The sequence below is a fragment of the Equus caballus genome, chromosome 13 (assembly GCF_041296265.1).
Source record: "Equus caballus isolate H_3958 breed thoroughbred chromosome 13, TB-T2T, whole genome shotgun sequence".
NCBI classification, from domain to species: Eukaryota; Metazoa; Chordata; class Mammalia; order Perissodactyla; family Equidae; genus Equus; species Equus caballus.
This window is the reverse complement of record NC_091696.1, coordinates 12,553,641-12,574,196: the sequence shown is the minus strand read 5'-3', so window position 1 is coordinate 12,574,196 and position 20,556 is coordinate 12,553,641. Positions and strand designations below refer to the sequence as shown.

The 20,556-nt window shown below is 56.1% G+C and overlaps 1 protein-coding gene across 15 annotated transcripts in view; it reads left to right on the top strand.

The window, feature by feature from the left end:
* Positions 1-595: 595 nt before the first annotated feature.
* Positions 596-20,556, top strand: part of MLXIPL (MLX interacting protein like) — a 31,049-nt gene continuing 11,088 nt past the window's right edge. For 5 of the 15 annotated variants that reach the window (XM_070230832.1, XM_070230831.1, XM_070230830.1 and 2 more), the window contains exons 1-2: positions 13,528-13,893; positions 17,590-17,696. In XM_070230832.1, coding sequence (XP_070086933.1) covers positions 13,601-13,893; positions 17,590-17,696 — 400 coding nt within the window. In that variant the 5' untranslated portion in view covers positions 13,528-13,600. Of the gene's footprint in view, positions 815-13,499; positions 13,894-17,589; positions 17,697-20,556 lie in introns of those variants that run through there. The other 10 variants (XM_070230840.1, XM_070230836.1, XM_070230838.1 and 7 more) reach the window with 9 other exon arrangements.

The following is a 20,556-nucleotide window of genomic DNA, read 5'->3' as shown; positions in this document are numbered from 1 at the left end:
GGAGAGAAAGGAGGTCAGAAAGAGGGGTTGCCGCAGGTAATGGGAACTCAGGGAAGGTAGAGGCTGTGGAGGGCTCGGGGGAGGGCTCGGTAAGGGAAGGCGAGGGCTGCTTAGGGAGTGGGAGTGGGGTTCAGTGAGGGCAATGGGGAGTCAGAGAGGAAGGGGGCCTAGAGCCGGAGATGGCTCAGGAGCAGACACCGGATGGAGCTAGCGCCCATGGAACGAATGGGATTCAGTGAGCAGGATGGGAGGTCAAGAGACAGAGGGACCCCGGGACTAGAATGAGGCTGAAGAGGAGCTGGGCTCAGGGAGGTAACCGAGGCTGCCCCAGGCTCTGTCTCTGCCCACCTGAGCCTGGCCCCACACCTGTGGCTCCTCCCTTCTCGAGCCAAGCCCGAGGTTTGGGAGCCAGACACCAAACCCCCGGGGAGAGGGGGTTAAAGGTGAACGGGCACGAGCTCGCCCCAGACGGGGATTGGCAGGCGCCTGGGCCCATAGCCCGGGCCATGGCTGCCCCACAGGTCGCCAGCCGGGTGAGCGGCTGCCACCCACGTGCTAAGGAGAGACGGAGGCACCGGATCAAGGGGCAAAGGACACCCCTAGCGAGCGGCGGGCGGGCGGGGGCCAGGTAGTGCCCGCGTCCACACCCGCTGCTAAAAGCTGTCCGCGGGCGCAGCGCAGAGCACGGAGCACTCTGCCGCCGGTGCAGAAAAGACGTGGGAGCCTCCGCGGCCGAGCATCCCGCGAGCACCTCGCGGCCCGGCCCCGGACGCCGTCTGGGACCCGCCACACCCGCGGACCGCGCAGAATCCAGGTGAGGGGCGTGGAGGGCATCGGCCCCAGGGGAGTGGTAGTCTCCTCTCCGTATCCTGGACCTCAGCCTCCCCACCTGTCAAATGAGACGTGCACTTCTGCGGCTCTGCTGGGCTGCTGGGGAATACTTGTGTCCCTGCCCCCCTCACTCAGGCTCAGCTGCCAGGGGGAGAGGGGCAAGCTCATACCCCAACGAGGGCTCAGGATCGAGAAACCAAGAGTTCATCCTCCCTGCCTTCCAGGAGCAAAGGGTGAGGTGCACAGGTTCCTGCTGCGTCCTGGGTCCCACTGTCTGGGCTGAGATTGCGTTGCAATCTGGAGGACTCTCCTTGGAGCTGAGTGTGGGCCTGGGGAGGCAGGAGGAGGGCCTCCCTCCCTGTCACTGCCCCCTGCCCAGGGCAGGTGTGGGTGCCAGCAGAGAAGCTGCTTCCAGGTGGGCCCTGGGATCAGGAGCAAGGACCAGAGCTCCCCCTGACTGGGCAGGGAGAAGCCAGATGTCTCCGTAGGGCAGGGAAGCCATGTGGATTCACGGTCACCAGGCTTCTGGCCAACAGGTAGGGGCTAGAGAAGTGGCGAAGGACTCCCACTGGTCTGGCCAGGAAGACCAGGGTTTCCTTCTGCTCCTGGCCACTCTGCCCCCAGCCCTGTGTCACCTGAGGCCACCGTGCTGGGAGAGAAGGCCGTGGTCGGGCCTTGGCTGGGTTTAGGAATTTGGGGTTCTTGTCTGTGTCTGGCTGTGTGACCTTGGGCACATTACCTCCTTTCTCTGGGCCTGGCTCCCTCCATGACGTGGGGAGGCTTGTTCCTGGGCCACTGGCATGGAGACAAGGACACAATAAAGTGGGACACTGAGATGCTTCGGAGGACAGGGCAGCCCACTCCCAGCAAAGTCCCTCTGGTCCTTCACAAGGGGATGATGTGACAGGGTCAGCTGAATCAGGTGGCAGGTGTGGCAGGGATCTAGCCCAGGCCTCCATCTTGCCCAGGTTCCCCCCTTAGTCTCAGTGTCTGGCCTGCCGCATCTCCTGCCCAGGCCCCCGGATCCAGGGGAAGGCTCATATAGGGGCCTGGGAATCTCAGGTCTGCGATCCAGATGGGCGACTCCGGCCCAGCCCAGGGCGGCTCAGCTCCTCAGCCCCAGGCAGGAGCAGCTTCTGGAGGAGGAGGGAGATTCCAGCCAAGGAGCTCTGAGCTGGGGCACCCAGCATGTTCCCTCTCTTGAGGGGTGATCTTCGGACTGCACACCCCTCAGACCCCCTAAAGACACAATCTATCCCAGGCCAGGGCTCAACCTGGGCCCGGACAAGAGGCCGCTGAGAGCTGGGGTCTTGGAGTGCTGTGAATGAAATCACCTGGCTATACGTGGGCTGCACAGTGGAGGTGATATTTGCAAACTGAGGTGGCCGGCATAATGAGCTTTGACAAACTGCTGGGTGGAACAGAAGCCCCAGGAGCCGTGCTTTGAGGATCCACAGACCACACCTGCCCAGATGCTCACACTGCCTTCAGGCGGCCACTGTCTCTAGGGCCCTCCTTAGCTCCCTGGCCCCTGCTGCTGGCCCCATGGTGGGCAAAGGCAGGTTTAGACCTGTGTGGAGCTATTGGGCTGGGAGAGGCCCTCTGTAGCCCAATTCCCACTCCCTGGTCAGGGCCGCCGAGGAAGGGAGTTTGGCTCAGATCGGGGGTGGGGCGGGGGAAGACAGAGAGGGCTCCCTCAGCTTCAGGGTAGCTGGGCAGGGGAAAGGAAGAACTGAGATTTACTGCACACCTACTGTGTGCCAGGCACAATGTGTAGCTTTTCTGTCATTATTTCCTTCTTCCTGATAACCTGAGATGGAAAAGATATTCTTTCCACCTTACAGATGAGAGAACAGAGGCCCCAAAAAGTCCATGCACTGGCTCAAGGTCACATAGCCGGAAGTGGCAGGGCTGGGATTCAAACCCAGGCAGCCTGGTTCCAAAGCTCTGGTTTCTGCTCCTGCTGCTACCTCTGCCTCACCCCTGGATGACCGTCCTCTTCCAGGCCTCACCCTGGTCATCAGTAACCTGGGGCCAAGCAGGCTTGCCTGGACTGTCGGGTGGCAGCTGTGGGCAAGCATGTGCTCTGCCTTCGAGGAGCAGCACACAAGAGGGGGCTGCGCTGGCTGCCCATTGACTCCCCAGGTCAGCTCCTGGGTGTCCATATGGCCTGCATGCCCCTTGCCCACCTCATGCACTCCCCTCCTGCCTTTCCTGCTCCTGAGCCTCAGGCGCCGGGCAGGTCACCTTTGCCTTTCCTCTTTGAGGTGGGCTTAGTGGACCTTGCATAGGGGGGCCCCAGCAGGACAGGAAGGAACAGAACATTTTCAGGGCAAGGCCTGGCGATGACAAATAGATGTTGCAGCCCCCTGTCTGGCCCTGAGATATGGGGCAGGCTGGCCAGTATGTAGGTGGGCGGGTGACAGTCAGCTTTGCCCTGCCCGGAGTCCCAGGCCTCCCCAATGCTGGGCAGCCCTGGGAGTCATACCAGCTCTTGTCCCACACAGAGCTCCACCAGCTATGTGACTCTGGCTGAGAGATATGCCTCCCTGGGACCCTCTTTCCATGTCAGTCCAGGGGCCTGATGCCCTGAGGGACATCTGTTCTCCCGGGACTCACTGAAAGACCAGGCACAGACCCCACCGTGGCACATTGAGGTGGCCAGAAATGCCATCCAGGCACAAAGAAGAGGGCTGCACTTCTGGGCACACCTGCCCTCCTGGCCTCTGTTTCCTCATCTGCAGAATGGATAGCCTGATGCGGTGGTACTGTTCTGCTCTTCTGCTCTCTCTCATGAGACTCCATGGTGCAGCACGGAGGGCCCAGGACCGGGAGCTCGGAGACCTGGCTTGGTCACTGACATGACATGCTGGGTGATCTGAGGCAAGCCCCTGATTCAAACTGAGCCCCAGTTTGCCCTCTGAGTGACACAAGGCCTGTTGCCTTTGCTGAGTTCCACAGCTCATTCCGGTTCTGACACACCTGATGTCCTAGGGAGTGGATGTGAGTGCAGAGCCATTGGCGAGACCCTGCTGCTCACATCCCCTCCTGGAGAGCACAGGGAGTTGGACTGGCCAGACCTTCGTCTACTCGGGAAGTATTCACAAAGTGCCTACCATGTGCTAGCAGCCCCCCACCCCCACCCAGTGCCTGTCCTGAGCTCAGTCTTGGGTGGGCTCACCTGACATGTGATATTTGGGGGAGGAGGTGAAAGGGACAGTTCCTCCGAGCAGCCCTATGGAAGGACACACTTGGGCTCTGCCATCAAGCACAACTGGGTTCAAATCCGAACTACACTACTCATCAAATGTAAGACCTGGGTGACTGTGCTGTACTCTCTGACGTATGCTTACTGTGTGGGAGAAACAAACTAACAAACTCTCTGAGCCTTGGTGTGCTCCATAAACTGGGGACAGCCAGTCCTGTGTGACACGTGGTTGGGTGGATTGATAAGACAGGACAACAAATACACAGGGCCCGGCAGCCCACTGGGATGCTTGGTTGTGGTACAAAGGGAAATACATATATTTAGTTTTTATCCCTGGTTTATAGCACACAGCTCCTAAAATCCTTGGAATCTCCAGAGTGATAAGAGTGTCTTTTGTATGCAAATGAGATGACTGGTGGCTTGAGGGGCCCCTAATAGCTTCAGGATGGGAGCTGGTCACCAGGAAGATCAAGGCTGGTCAGAGGGTTGGGACTTTCAACCCCACCCCCATCTCTGGGGAGGGAAGAGGGGCTGGATGTTGAGTGCATCACCAATGGCCAATGATTTAATCGATTGTGCTATGTAATGAAACCTCCATAAAAACTCCTAAATGGAGGAGTTGGGATGGCTTCTGGGTGGGTGCACACATCAAGGTGCTGGAGGGTGGTGCACCCGGGGAGGGCACGGAAGCTCCATGCAACCCTCACCCCATCCTTTGCCCTGTGTGTCTCTTCCGTTTGGCTTTCCTGAGTTGTATCTTTTATAAACTAGTAATTGTGCATAAGTGTTTTCCTGAGTTCTGTGAGCCTTTCTAGCAAATTACTGAAACTGAGGAAGGGGTCATGGGATCCCCCAATTCATGGCCAGTCGGTCAGAAGTACCGGTGACAACCTGGACTTGTGATTGGCTTCTGAAGTGGGGGGCAGTCTTGTAGGACTGAGCCCTTAACTTGTGGGATCTGACACTATCTCCGAGTAGATACTGTCAGGACTGAATTGAATTGTAGGACACCTGGCTGGTGTCAGAGAATTGGAGAAGTGGTTTTGGAAAAGATATCATACATTTGGTGTCAGAAATGTTGTGAGTAAAAATTATCCACCGGCAAATGGTGGCCATTGACATTTTTACAGACTGACAGACTCCAACGTAACAGCTCTTCTTAGTGAAACACCAACTCCAGGCGGACCCCCAACCCTTGCCTTGCTGTGACACTGGTACACATTCTCCTCCCCTGGCTGTTCACAACATACCAAGAGGCTGGGCTGCTTCTGTCCATGTTACAGGAAGGGCAGCTGAGGCCCAGAGAGGGTGAATGGCTTGCCTGAGATGACCCACAAATCCCTGATGAACCAGCCCCTGGGCCTTGTGCCCTAAAGAGAAGGCATCCCCCATTGGGTCTTTGGCCCGGCAGAAGGAGAATGAGTGTCCAGAGAGGCTAGAGTGGAGGCTGTGCCTCCATCTTCCCCAGTGTCCGGTCGGCCAGCCAGGGAGCCCATCGTCTTGTTTGGACAGCCATGATCTCTGGACTTTGGAGTCCTCAAGAAGAGGGGAGAGGGTTCCCAGGCCGTCATCTACCCCACTGTCTCCACTTATTTTCCTTACTTTTTTGGAGGATTTATTTTTTCTGGTTTCAAAAGCAATACGCAGGCATTATACAACTTTAAAACTAGTAGAAATTTACAAAGTGAATGTCTCTGTTATCCTAACCCCAAAGACCACCAAAGTCATAGCTTGGTGCCTATATGTCCCAACTTTTCTTCTCTTTTCGTATGTGAATGTTTACTATTATAAATTTTCACTCAAATGGGATCATACTTCGCATAATTTTCTGTAACTTTCTTTTTTAATCGGCACTGCATCTTAGCTACCTTCCTCTGTTTCTACACCTATGATGATAATGATCACTAGCATTTACCATCTAAGTGCCGTGCAGGTATTAATTCACTTAATCCTCATAAAAACTGTGAGAGGTGGATTCTGTTATTATCCCCATTTTACAGATGAGGTTGTTAACAGCTCCATAGTATTCCACTGTAGGGATTTATCAAAATTTATTCAACCATTCTCCTGTTCTCAGCGTTATAAACAGTGCTGCAAGGAATATCCTTGTACATCTTTGCACGCTCATGGAAATATTTATAGGACAAATTCCTGCAATTGAACTTGGTGGGTCAAAGAGTACCAACATTTTTGGTGTAACAGATTTTACCAAAGGGTCCTCCAAAAATATAATCCCGTGTTACCCTCCTAGCAGCAGAGTAGGAGAAAGGCCTGTTGCCCCTCCCGTGTCATTCCTGCTTCTTCCTGGCCTGGGATGGGGTTCTCAGGCTGCCCAGGAGGCAACCAAAGTGCTGGAGAAGGGAAAGTTTCTTGACAGATAACCCTGCTGGTCATGCCATGTGCCACTGGTTTTCTTCCTGCACAGCTGGCCTCGCACACCACCTACCCTGCTCCAGCCCCACCATGAACTGCACCCCAGGGCCCTGTGGGAATGGCTTCCCTCTCTTCTCTACCATTTAACCCTACTAGTCAAGAAGTCCAGGGTCGGGAATTAGAGTCTTAGATTACTCACTCTGTGACCTCAAGCAAGTGACTTAACTTCTCCGGGCCTGTTCCCTCATAGGTGACAAGGAATAATCATAATCCCTGCACATCTAGTCTCCCCAAGGGACAAGATGAAAGAATGTGTCTGAAAAGGCTGTGGTTCCTGCCAAGGGCCGGGCAGAGACCGGTGGTTTTGCTGGCTAAAGTTTGGGCTGCCTTTGGGAACACAGATGGATGGGCCAAGGCCCTGGCCTTGGGGAGCTCCAGGCTGGCTGATGGGGGAGAGGAGGGAAGAAGATGGAGAGGGATGGAAGTGGGCTGGGCCTGGAACTAGCCTCACTGCGTGTTCCCAAGCGGAGATCCCAGTGGGCCCGCCTGGTTCTTCTAGGACCATCTGGGGCAGCCCAGGCTGACCCTCAGCCTCTCTCCTCTGGCCTCCCTCAGTGCCCACAGACACTCTAGGACAGTCACCTCACTCCCACCTTGCCTTCTGTTCTCTCTCCAGTTGCTTCTCTCTTCCTCTTCTGGGCAGTAACCACCCCTCCCCAGCTCAGCCTAGCCTGGGGCAGGAGCTCCTGGGAGGCTGCCTGATGTGGAGTCAGCCCTAAGTTCACATCTTAGCCCTGCCGTTCACCGTCTGTGAGAACCTTGGGCCAGTCATGCTATAAAATGGGGATGAGAGTCCTCGCCCTGCCCGCACTCAGGGAAACGAGATAATGATCGGGAAGCCACTTTGGCAAAGCATACATGAGCGTAAGCTGTGCTGTCTACCGTGTTTCTCAAACTACCTGCAGCCCAAAGGAAATGGGCAAGGGGCCCATTTTCATTTTCAATCTGCCACAAGTACGCAAAATACAACAAAAAATGAATTATTAGAAAAATTAAATTGAAAAAATATACAAATTATAAACCCAGTTTTTAAATTATATTCAACTCTGTTAAATTGATATAAATATTTCTAAACACTCTCAATTTATGTATTTATCTTGTCACTAACTAATAAAGGAATCCACGGCCTGGCGCTGGTCCACGGTCCACACTTTGAGTGGCACTGGTGTAGACACCACAGTGCCCACTGGAGCCAGGCTTAGGGGTGGGGCCAGAGGGTGGCTGCCTGTGTCCTGCCCCAAGGGAGCTGGGGAGCATGGCAGCTCTGTGGGCTTTGCCCCTGCTGTTCCCTCCCAGAACACCTTCTCCCCTCTCTGCATGGCTAACTCCCGGTTTGTCTTTCGAGGCCCACCTCAAGCACACCCTCTTCTTGAGAGCCTTCCCTGATGCCCAGGCTGCAGGTCAGCCCTCCCTCCACTGGACTTCCATAATCCCAGGCACTACATCCGCCCCCTCTGCGTTGCTGGTGGGTACACTTCATTCTCCCACGCTGCGTTGCTTGGAGGCAGGAGGCAGGTTATAAGCACCCGAGCATCCCCCTACTCTCCCACCCCTGGCTTAACCAAGGGTTTGAGACCAACGGGCAGTTAATGTGCGTGCTGGATGGGCAGACAAGTGGGCATGTGGGTGGGTGGATGGATGAAGAAATGGAAGTTTGGGGAGATGTATAGATGGAAGGATGGATGGACAGGAGGACAGATTGACTGATAGGAACTGGATGGATGAATGGATGGACAGAAGAAGAGACAGATGAATGGACTGACAGATTACGAAGGGATAGACAGGTGGATGAACAGACAGATAGGTGGACAGATCGACTATCAGGGGATGGATGGACGAGTAGGGAAATGACTAGATGCACAGATGAATGGATGAGTGGACAGATAACTGGGTACTCACCTGATCTCTACTCTGTTGTGCTTCCTCCTCCCTCACCTCCTCCTCCACTCTCACAATCTCAGGGCACAAAGATCAGTGGTTCCCATCTAGACCAGACTGAGTAGTCTACATAGGATTTTTTTTTTTCTTGGTATTTTCATAATTTAAGAGTGTTTGAACAATGTGACTGCTACTTGTAGTATCGCTAAACATGAATAGAGAAACAGAAAGTCTATAAAGGTGACGTGTGCTTCTTGCAAAGGGAAGTGATTTTCTTCATTCCTAATAGATTGAGACTCATATTTTTTGATAAACAATTGGGTGCCTCTGATATGAAAACTAATCTGGTCCAACTTCCTCACTTTAATGTAGCCATGTTTAATGATTTTTTCCTTCATGATTCTGTTCATCCATTTTACAGATGCAGAAACTGAGACCCAGATAGGGGAAATGACTTCCCAATATGCTGCCAGTTAGCAACAGAGCTAAGACTCCTCTTCCTCACTCTTGTCCACCTCTCCATCCTCTACTTCCTCCACTCACTCAACGATCTCCCCCTCTGCCAAATTCTCCTCTGGGGCTGATGCGTCCTCTCCCTCCTCCCCCCACCTACATGCCCATCCACCCCCAGCCATGGCAGGCTTGAGTGAGGCTTCCTGACTGTCCAGCCTGGTAACAGGATCTGAGGTGACTCCAGAGGTGGAGCGGCAGATTTTGTGTGTGTATGTGTGTGCGCATGTGCAAACTTGGTTTCTCTTTTAAAAAACTTTTAAATCTAACATACGTATAAAAAGTGCACGCATCATAAGTATGCAGCTCAATGAATATTCGCAGTGAACACACCCATGTAACCTGAACCCAGAGAAAGAAACAGAATGTTAGCAGCACCCCAGAAAACCCTTCTCTAGCCCTTCTAGTTACCCTGAGGCTAAACACAGCCCTGACTCCCAACACCATAGGCCCGCCCACTTTGGAGCTTTAGATAAATGCAGTCTTACAGCAGATACACTTCCATGTCAGGCTTCTTTTGCTCAACATATTGTCCATGAGATTCATCCATATGGTTGCATTTGATTGTAGAGTGTTCGTTCTCATTGCTGTCTTCATATTCCGTAGAGTGACTGCACGGCGCTGTAGTCGTCCGTTTGCCTGTTGATAGACATCTGGATTGTTTCCAGTATTGAGTCAGTAAGAATAATGCTGCTATGAATAGTCTCGGATGTGCCTTTTGGTGCACATAGGCACACATTTCTGTGGTACTGCTGGGTCGTGAGGTATGTGGATGTTCAGCTCTGGCAGATACTGACAAATAGTTTTCCAAAGACATTGTGCAGAGTGACACTGGCAGCAGCCCTATCCTGGCGAGGCTCTGCTCGCACCACGTCCTCGTGAATGGTTGCTAGTCCTTCTCATTTGAGAAGGTAGGTACTTGTGGGGCACGCAGGCATCAGAATGCCTGCATCCGAATCTCAGCTCTCTTCTTACCTTGTGACCTTCATCAAAGCCTGTTTCCTTGTCTACAAAATTGGTTGAAAATCATGGTGCTGTTATGAAGATTCCATAGACTGGTTAGGTTAGGCTCCATAAATATTAGCTATTTGTAATTAACTCTCACAATAACTCTCTGAATCATTTCACCTCTCAGAGCCTCAGTTTCCTCTTCTGTAAAATGGCGATAAAAATACTAACACACCCACATGCACACACAGTTGAGAGGATTACCAGTGAAGGGAATAAGGTATTAAAGTGCCTGATGTGAGATATAATACACATATTACAAAATTCACCTTTTTTCAGTGGCTATTAGTATACTCACAAAGTTGTGCCACCATCACTGCTATCTAATTCTGGAACATTTTCATCCCCCAAAGAGAAACCCTGTGTTCATTAGCACTTACTCAGCATTTCCCCACACCCAACTACTCCCAAACCCTGGCAACTGCTAATCTACTTTCTGTCTCTATGAGTATTAAAAGTGTTGAATCTTTGCTTTCTTATATTTTTTAACTTTTGCAAAAGTGAAATACCTTGCACTGGGACAGACACATAATATGTGCTTAATAAATGTTATCTCTGCGTGTGTGTGTTTGGATAGATGGATAGGCAGATAGATAGAAAGAATGAGCACACTAAGTAGACAGATATAATATAAACTCATTCACTCAACAATTACCCATTTGCACGTTTGCACATGGAAGGAAAGTGGTCTATAGAGAGAAGTAAGATGTGATTCTTGCTTTCACAGAATTCGCCATCTAGTGGGACAGAGAGGCATATGCACCACTCACTCGAATGCAAAGCCCAATGAAATCAGAGTTGTGTCTGAATCAGGGTTGTGGGAACTCAGGGAAGATGTCAGAGGTGGAGGTGGCGCTTCTAGGATGGGTGAGCTCTCCTGACATGGAGGGGCAGCCTAGGGGAGGGACCTGAGAACAAAGGCTGGGAGACAGGGATGGTGTTGCGTGAGGCGGGATCGCCGCCGGGACAGCCAGGTCTTCACACCCCAGTCAGGACCTTGTGCTGCACCTCCACGAGAACAAGACTTGTCTGTAGAGAAGCTATAAGCACCAGGCAGCGAGTGAGAGGCCGAGTGGGAAAGGGAGCTAGAGGGTGAGCCGGGCTGGCTCACACAAGCCTGCACTGCCATCTGGGCAAGGGCACCCTGCATGGGCTGGGCCAAGGCTAGGCACGCCATGGCCCCCGTACCACCAGCTAGTTTGACTATGGCTAGCATCATATTTAAGAGGAGAAGGCGGCAGTCTCAGAGGTGAAGGAGCCTGGACTTCAGAGTCAGACCTGGCTCTGGCCTTTCTTGGCTGGGGACCTTGAGCAAATGTTCAGCTCTCTGAGCCTGTTTCTTCAACTGTAGACAGGAGGTAGTGTTACCCCAGTAGGATTACAGATGAGGCTGCCCAAGAGTTGGACACAGTGCCTGGAATGAGAAGTGCATGATTCCTTAGACGGCCGTACGGATGCCTTGGGGAGACTGGACAAGGCAGATGAAGCACACATTCAAGGCCCCAGCAAGGTTGGGGGGTTAAAATTTTTTTTTGGAAAAAAAATTTAGTAATTGATATGTGTATTTTTTTAGTTGAAGATGTCATCATGGGAGAAATCAGAATTTCTGGACTTCCTTGCATTTCTTGTACAATGTAGTGCTGTTTTGTTTTGAATGACACATGGAGGGATTGTCTTTTCAGTGCTTCGGCCTCCAAAGGTGTCACTTGGCCCTGAGGAGGGCAGAAATGGGGTGCAGATGCCTGTCGAGGCCAGCCGATGGCAGGGGAAAGGGAGCCTCATGGAACGAGGGAGACAATGCACCCAATGAGGCCTGGCTCAGGGAAGAGTCTCTTGAAGCGCAGGAGACAATGCTGAGAGTTTCTCCTGGGGACAGGAGGCCTGGGGGAGCATGGTAGGGTGAGCTGGGGACACTGAGAGCAGAGACACAAGGGTGGTGAGAGTTGCGGGACCCTAAGAAATCACTGAATTCAACTTCCCCATTTTACAGGTGGAAAGACAGAACCCCAGCAAGACAGCGATTTGCCCAGGGTCCTTCATGGAATTAGGGGCAGAGCAAGGATCAATTCAGGTCTCTGCTAGCTAGGAGGTTCCAAGAGACCCTGCTTCCTCTCCCCGCCCTCCCCCCCACCGTGGCCACCATCTCCTCTCAGTGCACTAAGCACCCCCTGCTCCAAGCATCCCCAAATCCCTAGTGACCAGTGTGGGGGTTCAGACACTCTAGGGCCCACAGGCTGGGGGAGAAGGCAGACAGGCACCTAACGGATAAGTAGTCATCCTGTTGGTCTCTGTGCCATGGGTCCCAAAAGGGCCATTTAGGGATGGCTCTCTCTCCAGAGGAGGCAGGCTGAGGTGGGCACCCAAGGGCCCCCAGAATTCGGCAGAGATGAGCAGGGAAAATGCACCCCCTGCAGAGAGCATCAGGGAGCAAGTGGGGGAGAGCAGCTGGGGTTCCTGGGAACATGAGGTGACTGTTTGGCAGGGACAGAGGGTACCTGGCCAAGGGACATGGGTGGGTGGAAGCGCGGGCCTATCAGCAGCCTCTGGTAAGCATTTCAGTATGTCAGGAGTTCCCCGGGCCCTCAGGGCACTGCCGTTTGAGTGTAGGACTGTGTGGGACCCTTTTCCAAGCCTCTAGCCCCCAGCTGACCACCTCCTCCCCTTTCCCTCCTATGACCACACATGGACCACACCTTGCAAAAGCCAAGGAAGGTTAGTTAGCATTGCCTCCAGCCCTCCCTTGCCCCCCACCAGGGACAGCTCTGGGTGGGAAGCCTCGAATCCTAGATCCGGCTTTGTTACTGTCCCTCTGTAGATCCTTGGGTGTGTTTCCTCCTGTGGACTCTGGTGTCCCCTCGGAGTGGGGCAAGAACCCCACCTCTGAGGGTTGTTAAAGGTGCCAGTGAGGGGACAGGTGTGAATACCTCAGACCAAACAGTCTGGTTTGTATCCTCAGGCTGAGAGGAGGGCCTGCAGAGCAAGAATATAAGCTGGACCTCATGGTCGGTGAGAGGACGGGTCCAGAGCTCCTGAGCAATGGCCTGCCTGGGGATGTCCAGGGCAGGGTGACCAAGGCTCCACCCTGCCAGCGTCACCCATCACCACTGTACCGAACCCGCCGGCGGCGCGGGATTCATGTAACCCTCTGGGGCCTCTGTGCAGGCGTAGTGATGATCATAATGGTAACTGGGGGTGCTGAGACCTCCCTGTGTGCCACACAAGACTCGGGAGAGGTGGGTGCTTCCAGCTTTGTGGAGGACTGAGAGGGGGTGAATGTGAGCCGGAGATCGGGGAAGGCAGGTTGGTAGTAATTAGGTGAAGGGCCTCACCGGAGGGCGCCCCTGGAAGCAGGAACCCCAGGCACTGAGGCGCTTCCAGGCTCAGGGGTGAACGACTGATAGTTGACTCCTCCAGAGACCCTTTTTGAGCGAAGTAGGGGCGGTTGTACCGGCACTCGAAGTGGTCACAGCAGAAGGAAAGGGGGGAGAGGAGATAGGGACCTCCTCCTCTTCCAAACTCCAGACCCGCGGGAACTCCCCGGCCCGAGCGCGCACACCTGGCGTATTGATTATGCTAATACAAGCCCCGCCTCGTCCGCTCCCTAGGCGGGGTCCCCCCGAACTGCCAATTGGGATTGTGGGGCGGGGCTATGCTAATGAGGCTGGTCTGGCCCGAGGAGCGGTGCCCGGGGACCCTGCGTGCCCAGGCGAGGCGGCGGCAGCAGCGGTGACCATGGCTGGAGCGCTGGCAGGTCTGGCCGCGGGCTTGCAGGGCCAGCGGGTCGTCCCCTGCCCGGACTCGGACTCTGACACAGACTCGGAGGGTCCGAGTATCCGGCGCAGCGCGAGCGTGCTGCTCCGCTCGCAGGTCATCCACAGCGGTCACTTCATGGTGTCGTCGCCGCACAGCGACTCGCTAACCCGGCGGCGCGACCAGGAGGGGCCCGTGGGGCTCGCCGACTTCGGGCCGCGCAGCATCGACCCCACACTCACCCGCCTCTTCGAGTGCATGAGCCTGGCCTACAGGTGAGGGCGGCTCCGGGGCCCGACGGCCTCGGCCCTCCTTGGTGGGACGGCGCGCTGGGGCCCCGGACACCCGACCCGGCCCCGAGCCTTGGTCCCTGGCTGCCCTTGGATACTCCAGCCACACCCTGGACAACCCCTACCCAAGCCCCGAGCGTCCTCTGACCCTGGCCCAGCGCACCGGCCCCCCGACCGGCGTGCATACCTCCTGGTTCCCATTCCTCCCTCCCGAGGGCGCGCACCACCTTCCCTCCGCCTCGACCTCCACAGGCCCACCGCGGGCCCCTCTCCGCGATCCCGACTCCTTTAGCCCCTCAAAGAAATGCAAGGGCAACTCTCGCGCTCCCAGGACCCTAGGCCATGCTGTTAACCCCACTCTCCACCCCGGGGCCACTCCACCCGACCACCTGCAGCCCTCTTCTCCCTCCCCTGCAGCCCCGGCCCAGAACCACTCTATTCCTGCACCCTCGAGATACTCCTCGTGCCCCTGGTTGTCCTAATTCATAGCAAAGTCGACCGAAACCCAACCTCTCGTCCACCCCGCACCCCCTAATTGCCGGGACACCTGTTCTTGACCTACTAGGTCGAGGGTGGCGGGAGGAGGGTGCCCTGGGCGGACCCAGGGGGGCGCAGCTTGCAGAGGTTCCCAGCCGTGGCCCGGCAGGGGGTGCTGCAGGCGCTCGGGGCTGGTACCCGAGAGGCCTGGGCTCGCCTACCCGGGTCGCCGCGCGGGGCTGAGCGCCTAACGCAGCATGGGACCCCCGCCTAGCGCGTTGCAGAGCGCGAGGGCCGCGCCCGCCCAGAGCTCCACACCCGCGTCCCTGGGGAGGGCGCGAACCAGGGTCCTGGCCCAGTGCCCTGGAGCAAAGTTCCCTGGAGCGGAGGGGCCAGGATAAATTATCAACGAAAACCGTAGGGGAGAAAGGAGGATCGGCCAGCCTTGATCTTTTCTCTGTGCAAATATTCCTCTTCCTCCGCGGCGCCTCCTCCCCTTCTGAGAACTGCTGGCTACGGACTCGCACTTGTAGCTCTGACCGGGAGCTGGAGCCGGGGTGGAGATTGCGGGGGAGTGCGGCCCACCCCCAACCGCGGCCGCCCAGCCGCGACCCCATTGGCTGGAGCGGTGTAACCTTGGCCCACAAGCTCTGGCCCCAGCCCAGGTCATGTTGCAACCTGATCGTCCAGGGCGCCGGACGATGTGGAAAGTTCAAATTCCCGTCCCTTTCCTCCCTCCCCCACTCGGGCATCACGGGACGCTCGAGACAGGGCATCCAAGGTTCTGGTACACCGGATGCGGGCACTTCTCCACCCCAGGTCCTCCCAGGGCCCCCCATGTCCCACCCACCCCCAACTTCAGCTTCCTGCTTTATACTACACGCCGCTCTACCTGCGCTGGCTCATGCCCACCCTCCACCCTGGACTCTGGGTGACCAAAAGGCGAGGAGGCTCAGGGGAGGTGGCAAGGGAGGGGAGGGAGCACACTGCGAGAACGACCCCCACTAAGAGGCTGACTGGGGGCTGAGGTGACCCCAGTCGGGGCAGCTGAGGTGAAGGGGGCTGTGCTTTTCCCCTAAACCCCCGGAATATCCCATCTAGCTGTCCGGCCCTGGCTGGGGGCCTAAGCACAGGGCAGGGAGGTGGCTGAGTTCTAGAGGAACTTTCGGATTCCCCCATTTGGTAGAAGAAAACACAGGCTCAGACTGGAACAGTTTTAGCCCCTAAAGACCCCTAATTACAGGGGTTCCCGGGAGGGGAGAGGATTGCAGAAGCCAGGGTGTCCCAAGAGAGTGACTGGATGGGAAGGGGACAGCAAGGCAAGGTGCTGGAGGACTGGCCAGCTTTCCCTTCAGCAGGGCAGTGTGGCTGAGGGGGGCCTTCTCTTCTAGAAGCAGGTCCATGTTCCATGGTTCTGTGGGTGGAAGCCCCAGGGAGGCAGGTTCTGGAACCTCCAAGAAAACACTTACTCATGGCCTCAGGGATGTGGGGGAGCAAGCAAGACCCAGTCAGGGAGACTAAAGGAGTTCCTTAGGGAGATAGGGAGACACGGGGGCGGAGTGGGGGGCTGAGCTAGTTCTGAGTCTTCCCCATCCCATCCCATCCCCAAGATTCCCGGGATTTTCTGTTGGTCTAAGAAGATCTTGAACCCTGGCCCCAGGCTTTTGCTCCAGGCTGGACCCCTCCACTCCCCTCCCCTGCCTGGCCCAGCACAGCCCAAATCTTTTCCTCCTGGGCCTGGATGTTGTCACTGTCTCATCTCCCCCAACCCTGCCTGGCCACAAAGCCACAGGCTCAGCAGGGAAATGGAGGAGAGAGGGCAGGCAGGCTGGGGGTGGGGCACTGAGTGGTCAGAGTGGGCTGGGAGGTTGCTGGGATACAGGCAGGCGCAACAAACTCAGGAGTCCCCCCAGGTGCCACAAAAGAAGCTGGCCCAGGAGGTATCAGAGTGCCCCTCCCCTCATGTCTCTCTGCTGGACAGATGGTGTTTATCTCATTCGGGAGGGAGAGGGCCGGCCAGCAGGCCTGGGTGCTTAGGCTGTGTACTCGATTTGGGTAATGAGGCCTGTTGTGCCCTGGGTGGCAGTCCCCCCCCCCCGCCATCCCCAAAGCAAACACAGGATCCTGGAGACCAGAGAGGAGAGGGGATCCAGTGACCCATGTACCCAAGGGGTTGCAGAGTCAGACTACCACCCAGTCACCCCTCACCCCTAGGATGAGGGAGAGGTCCCTGGAGAGAGCAGGCCTGGCTTTCTGCAGCCTAAGCCTTGGGGCCTCAGCATTGCATGTGAGCAAGGGTTGGAGAAAGTGGGCCAGAGGAGACTTGGATACACCCCCGGCCTGTGGACCACGAGGAGGCCGGGAGGGAGGAAGGGACCGGCAGGGGTCTAAGACCCTGAACATCATGACCTAGGTCAGCTCCCGGCGGGTGGCAGGCTTGGCCTGTGCCTAGCAAGCTCCTCACCTGTGTGAAGCCCTTCCGTCTGGTGGATTTGATTGACTGCTAGGGTCAGGGTCAGGGTGCTGTCTGTCCACTGCCACCACTCCACCATCCTAGCTGCCTTCCTTTGGGCCCTGATTACTATTGTCTTGTGCATACCCCTGAGATGGGGCACACCTTCCTACTTGGTCCAGATTGGCATCTTGGGGTTCGGGACTGGACAGACAGCAGAAAGGCAGTGAAAAGGCTCCCTCTCCACCTGGACAAACTTTATCCATCCCCTGGGCCTAAGGGGCCCAGCAGGACTGATGGAGAAAAAGCCACAGGGCCTGAGTGAGTCTCCCCCATGTGACCTTGGGCATGTCCCTTACCCTTCCCAAGGCTCAATTTCCTTCAGTAAGAAATGGGTCCCAGAACCCTCCCTCGCCAGCCTAGAAGACGAGGCCTGTGAGGCCGCTGGGCATTGTGGGTATGAGGACTGAGCTGATCAACAGGGTTCAGCCCTGGCTTTGGTTCTGGCAGCAGATTAACAAGCAGGTCTCACCAGAGAACACAAGGGCCCCTAGTGGGGACCTGGGAGGGTATTTTAAAGGTCTGAGTCTTGGTAGGAATCTCAGGCCAGTTAGAGTGAGGGGGTCCCTCAAATGGCCCACCCTAGGTGAGTGCCTGGTGCAGGGGAAGAGTGTGGAGCCAGCCCTGCAGAAGCGCCCTCCCACTTTCCCCTTTCTCCAGCACCCCCTGACCCAGCCCTCTCCCTCTAACAGCGGCAAGCTGGTCTCCCCCAAGTGGAAGAATTTCAAAGGGCTGAAGCTGCTCTGCCGAGACAAGATCCGCCTCAACAACGCCATCTGGAGGGCCTGGTATATCCAGTGTGAGTGGGCTGCATGTGGGGCTGCCCAGGAAACCCCCAGGACCCTCGGGGCCGGCACCAGCAGAGGGCTGCTGGTCTTTTGGGGAGACCAGGCCCCCAGCACCAGGACAGCTTTGGACCCCCAGAGGGCCTTGGGGAATGTGAAGTTGGGCACAGCAGGGGTCACCCCTTGGAAGTCCTAAGGTGGGCTGAGATTTGGGGAAGAGTTCAAGACCCATTCTACATCCCATTAGTGTAGTCAGGCGCCTCCAAGGCCGGGGCAGAAAGAGGCGTCAGACAATGTCTGGGCCGATTGCATCACTTTGCAAATGGGGAAACTGAGAATCTTCCACTGGTCTCCACCAGCCTTTCATTGAAGTCCTTTCTGAACACCCAGTAGGAGCCCCCCCGATGGAGATTTTGGGGAGGGCGCCCAGAGAGGTCATGTGGTATAGTAGAAGGGACTCTGGACTTGGAGTCACCCAGAGCTGGTTTCCCACCCTGTTTCTGCCTCTTGCTGGCTGTGTGACTGCAGGCAAGTGTCTAACCTCTCTGAACCTATTTCCTCATCTATAAAATGAGGCTAGTAGTCCTACCTTGCATGGTTGGCACAAGGATAATGGGTAGGAACGGGCCTGGCACAAAGTTAGTGCTCAATAAATGATGGTTGAATCCAATGTACCCTTGAGGAGGTCACGGTCATTTATTTGGGGATACAAGACTCACTCACCCCTGTGGCAGGGTAGCAGAGGCTGAGAGGGCTTGGACTGTCGGCCGTGTGCTGGGACCTTGTCCAGCTCAGTTCGGTGCTGCTGCAGGATCAAAGGCTGCACTGCAATGGGAAGCCTGGCCCAGGATGGCGCACACAGGGCATTCTCTGTACTGGCCCCGCTGGGTTCCATCCAAGCAGAGAGAGGGAGTGTTTTCTCGTCTCTGTTCACCTATGTGCCTGGCACTGTCACAGATCATCTTCTCTAAGGCTTCCTAGCAACCCGGGGAGATAGGTATTATTACCCCCATTTTATGGAGGAGTGACTGAGGCCCCGAAGGTGAGTGACTTGTTCAGGGTCACAGGGCATAAAAGAAGCAGAGGTGTGGCCAGCCGGTCAGGGCTCTCCAGCTCTCAGCCTGGCACTCCTTCCACAGCTCCCAGCTGGCTGGCTTCCCGTCCTCATCTGAGAACACGCAGGTCGCCTGGCCGGGCAGTGGGAGCTCTGTGCCTTTTGAATGTTTTCTTGGGTCTCTGCCATTTCTGAAACTTGCAGGAGGGCCCTGGCCAAACAATAAGGCTTTTAGGCCAGGGGGAGTCAGTGTCCCCCCACAGAGTTTCACCCTGCCCCCCCAAAGCTGGATGGGACACAAATATCTGTCTCTGCAGAATAAATTTCTGATGCCACCGGGGGTCCTGGCCCAGACAGACAGACTCTGGTCTCCAGCCAGTGCATAGGGTGCTGGGAGGACCCCAGATTCTGAGACAGATGGAGGTGGGTTTGAGGCAAGTTCTAGCATGCGCTAGCTGTGTGACCTTGGGAGAGTCCCTGGCCTCTGCTAGCCACAGCCTGCTCACTTGTAAAATGGGAATAATAGGAAGCCTGCTGCTGAGGTTTGCCGTGGGTCTTCAGTGAGAGCATCCATGCCTCAGCCCAGGCCCTCATGCTCAGGGGCCCCCGGAAGGTGCGCTGCTGGCATTTATTGTTATTACTGTGGTCGCAGGGGCAGCACACGCAGGCACACAACAAATGTCAGGACGCCCCCTCCTCCCTGAGCACCCAAGGTTGGAGGGTGGGCTTCAGGAAAGGGAGACAAGGAGACTGCTGGAAGGCTGACTGGCCCCGCCTCCTCGAGCCTGCCACCCCTCCCCAGGCTCCTGGCCTCCCAGACGCCTTCCTTTCCCACATCCCAAACTCGTCTGGGTGTCCTGTGAGCCCCCCCCCCCCCACCCCGAGCACTGTGCGCCTCTGGGGGCCGACTCTCCCCATGCACTCGCTCATGTTGTATGTGTGCTCTCATTAGCTCTCCCACCTAAGCTTGGAGCGTCCTGACCCCCCGGGGCTACCCTGCCCCAGCGTGTATTAGGTGGCTGCATGAACGGATGAACTTATCAGTGGTGAACTCATCGATAAAGCCCGCCCCAGCTCCAGGAAGCCACATGGTCACTGCCCTTCCGTGCAGAGTGCAGGATCCCTGGCAGGGGAGGGAGAGCCCAGCCGGGCCTGCTCAGCCCTGTCTCAAGAGTATAAGCCAGGGGCAGATACTCTTGGAGACCCTCCTTGCTCTCACCCCCTGGGCCCATCCTTTGTTTTCTGTCCAAGCCATGCTCAGCCACCAGGACAGACCCCCTCCCCCAATCCCATGGGAATAGTTTCGGAAATGTCCTTTAGGACAGAACTTTGTAAATGATGCTGAAGGTCCCAATAAATTTGATGTTTGGGTGGACCTCCTCCTCTGTGTCCTCATTTGTCCCAGAGGAAGTTTGCCGAGGGCTGAGGCAGGATGGGCCCCCACCAACACCCATGAAGGGTGAGCGATTGTCCTCTTTGTCAGGACTGCCAGGAAGAGTCACTGCTTGGGGGTTCCAGCGTTTCGAAGGCCTGCTGTGTGCCAAGCTCCGTGCCAGATGCCGGGATTCGGGGCCAAAGGACACAGCTCCTGCTCTCCTTCCCAGCGGGGGCCAGCACGCAGAGAAATGGCCAGGGCTGGGCGGAGAGTGAGGCAGACAGGACCATGGGGTTTCAGAGAAGGGAAGGCTTCCTGGAAGGGGGCTACCCCGGGCTCTCCTGACAGATGGGCAGATGTGGACAAGGCAGAGGAGGGAAGGGCAGTGCCGTGTAGAATAAGACCAGAGTGTGGGCTGTGTGGGGCAACAGCAAGACACTGTTTG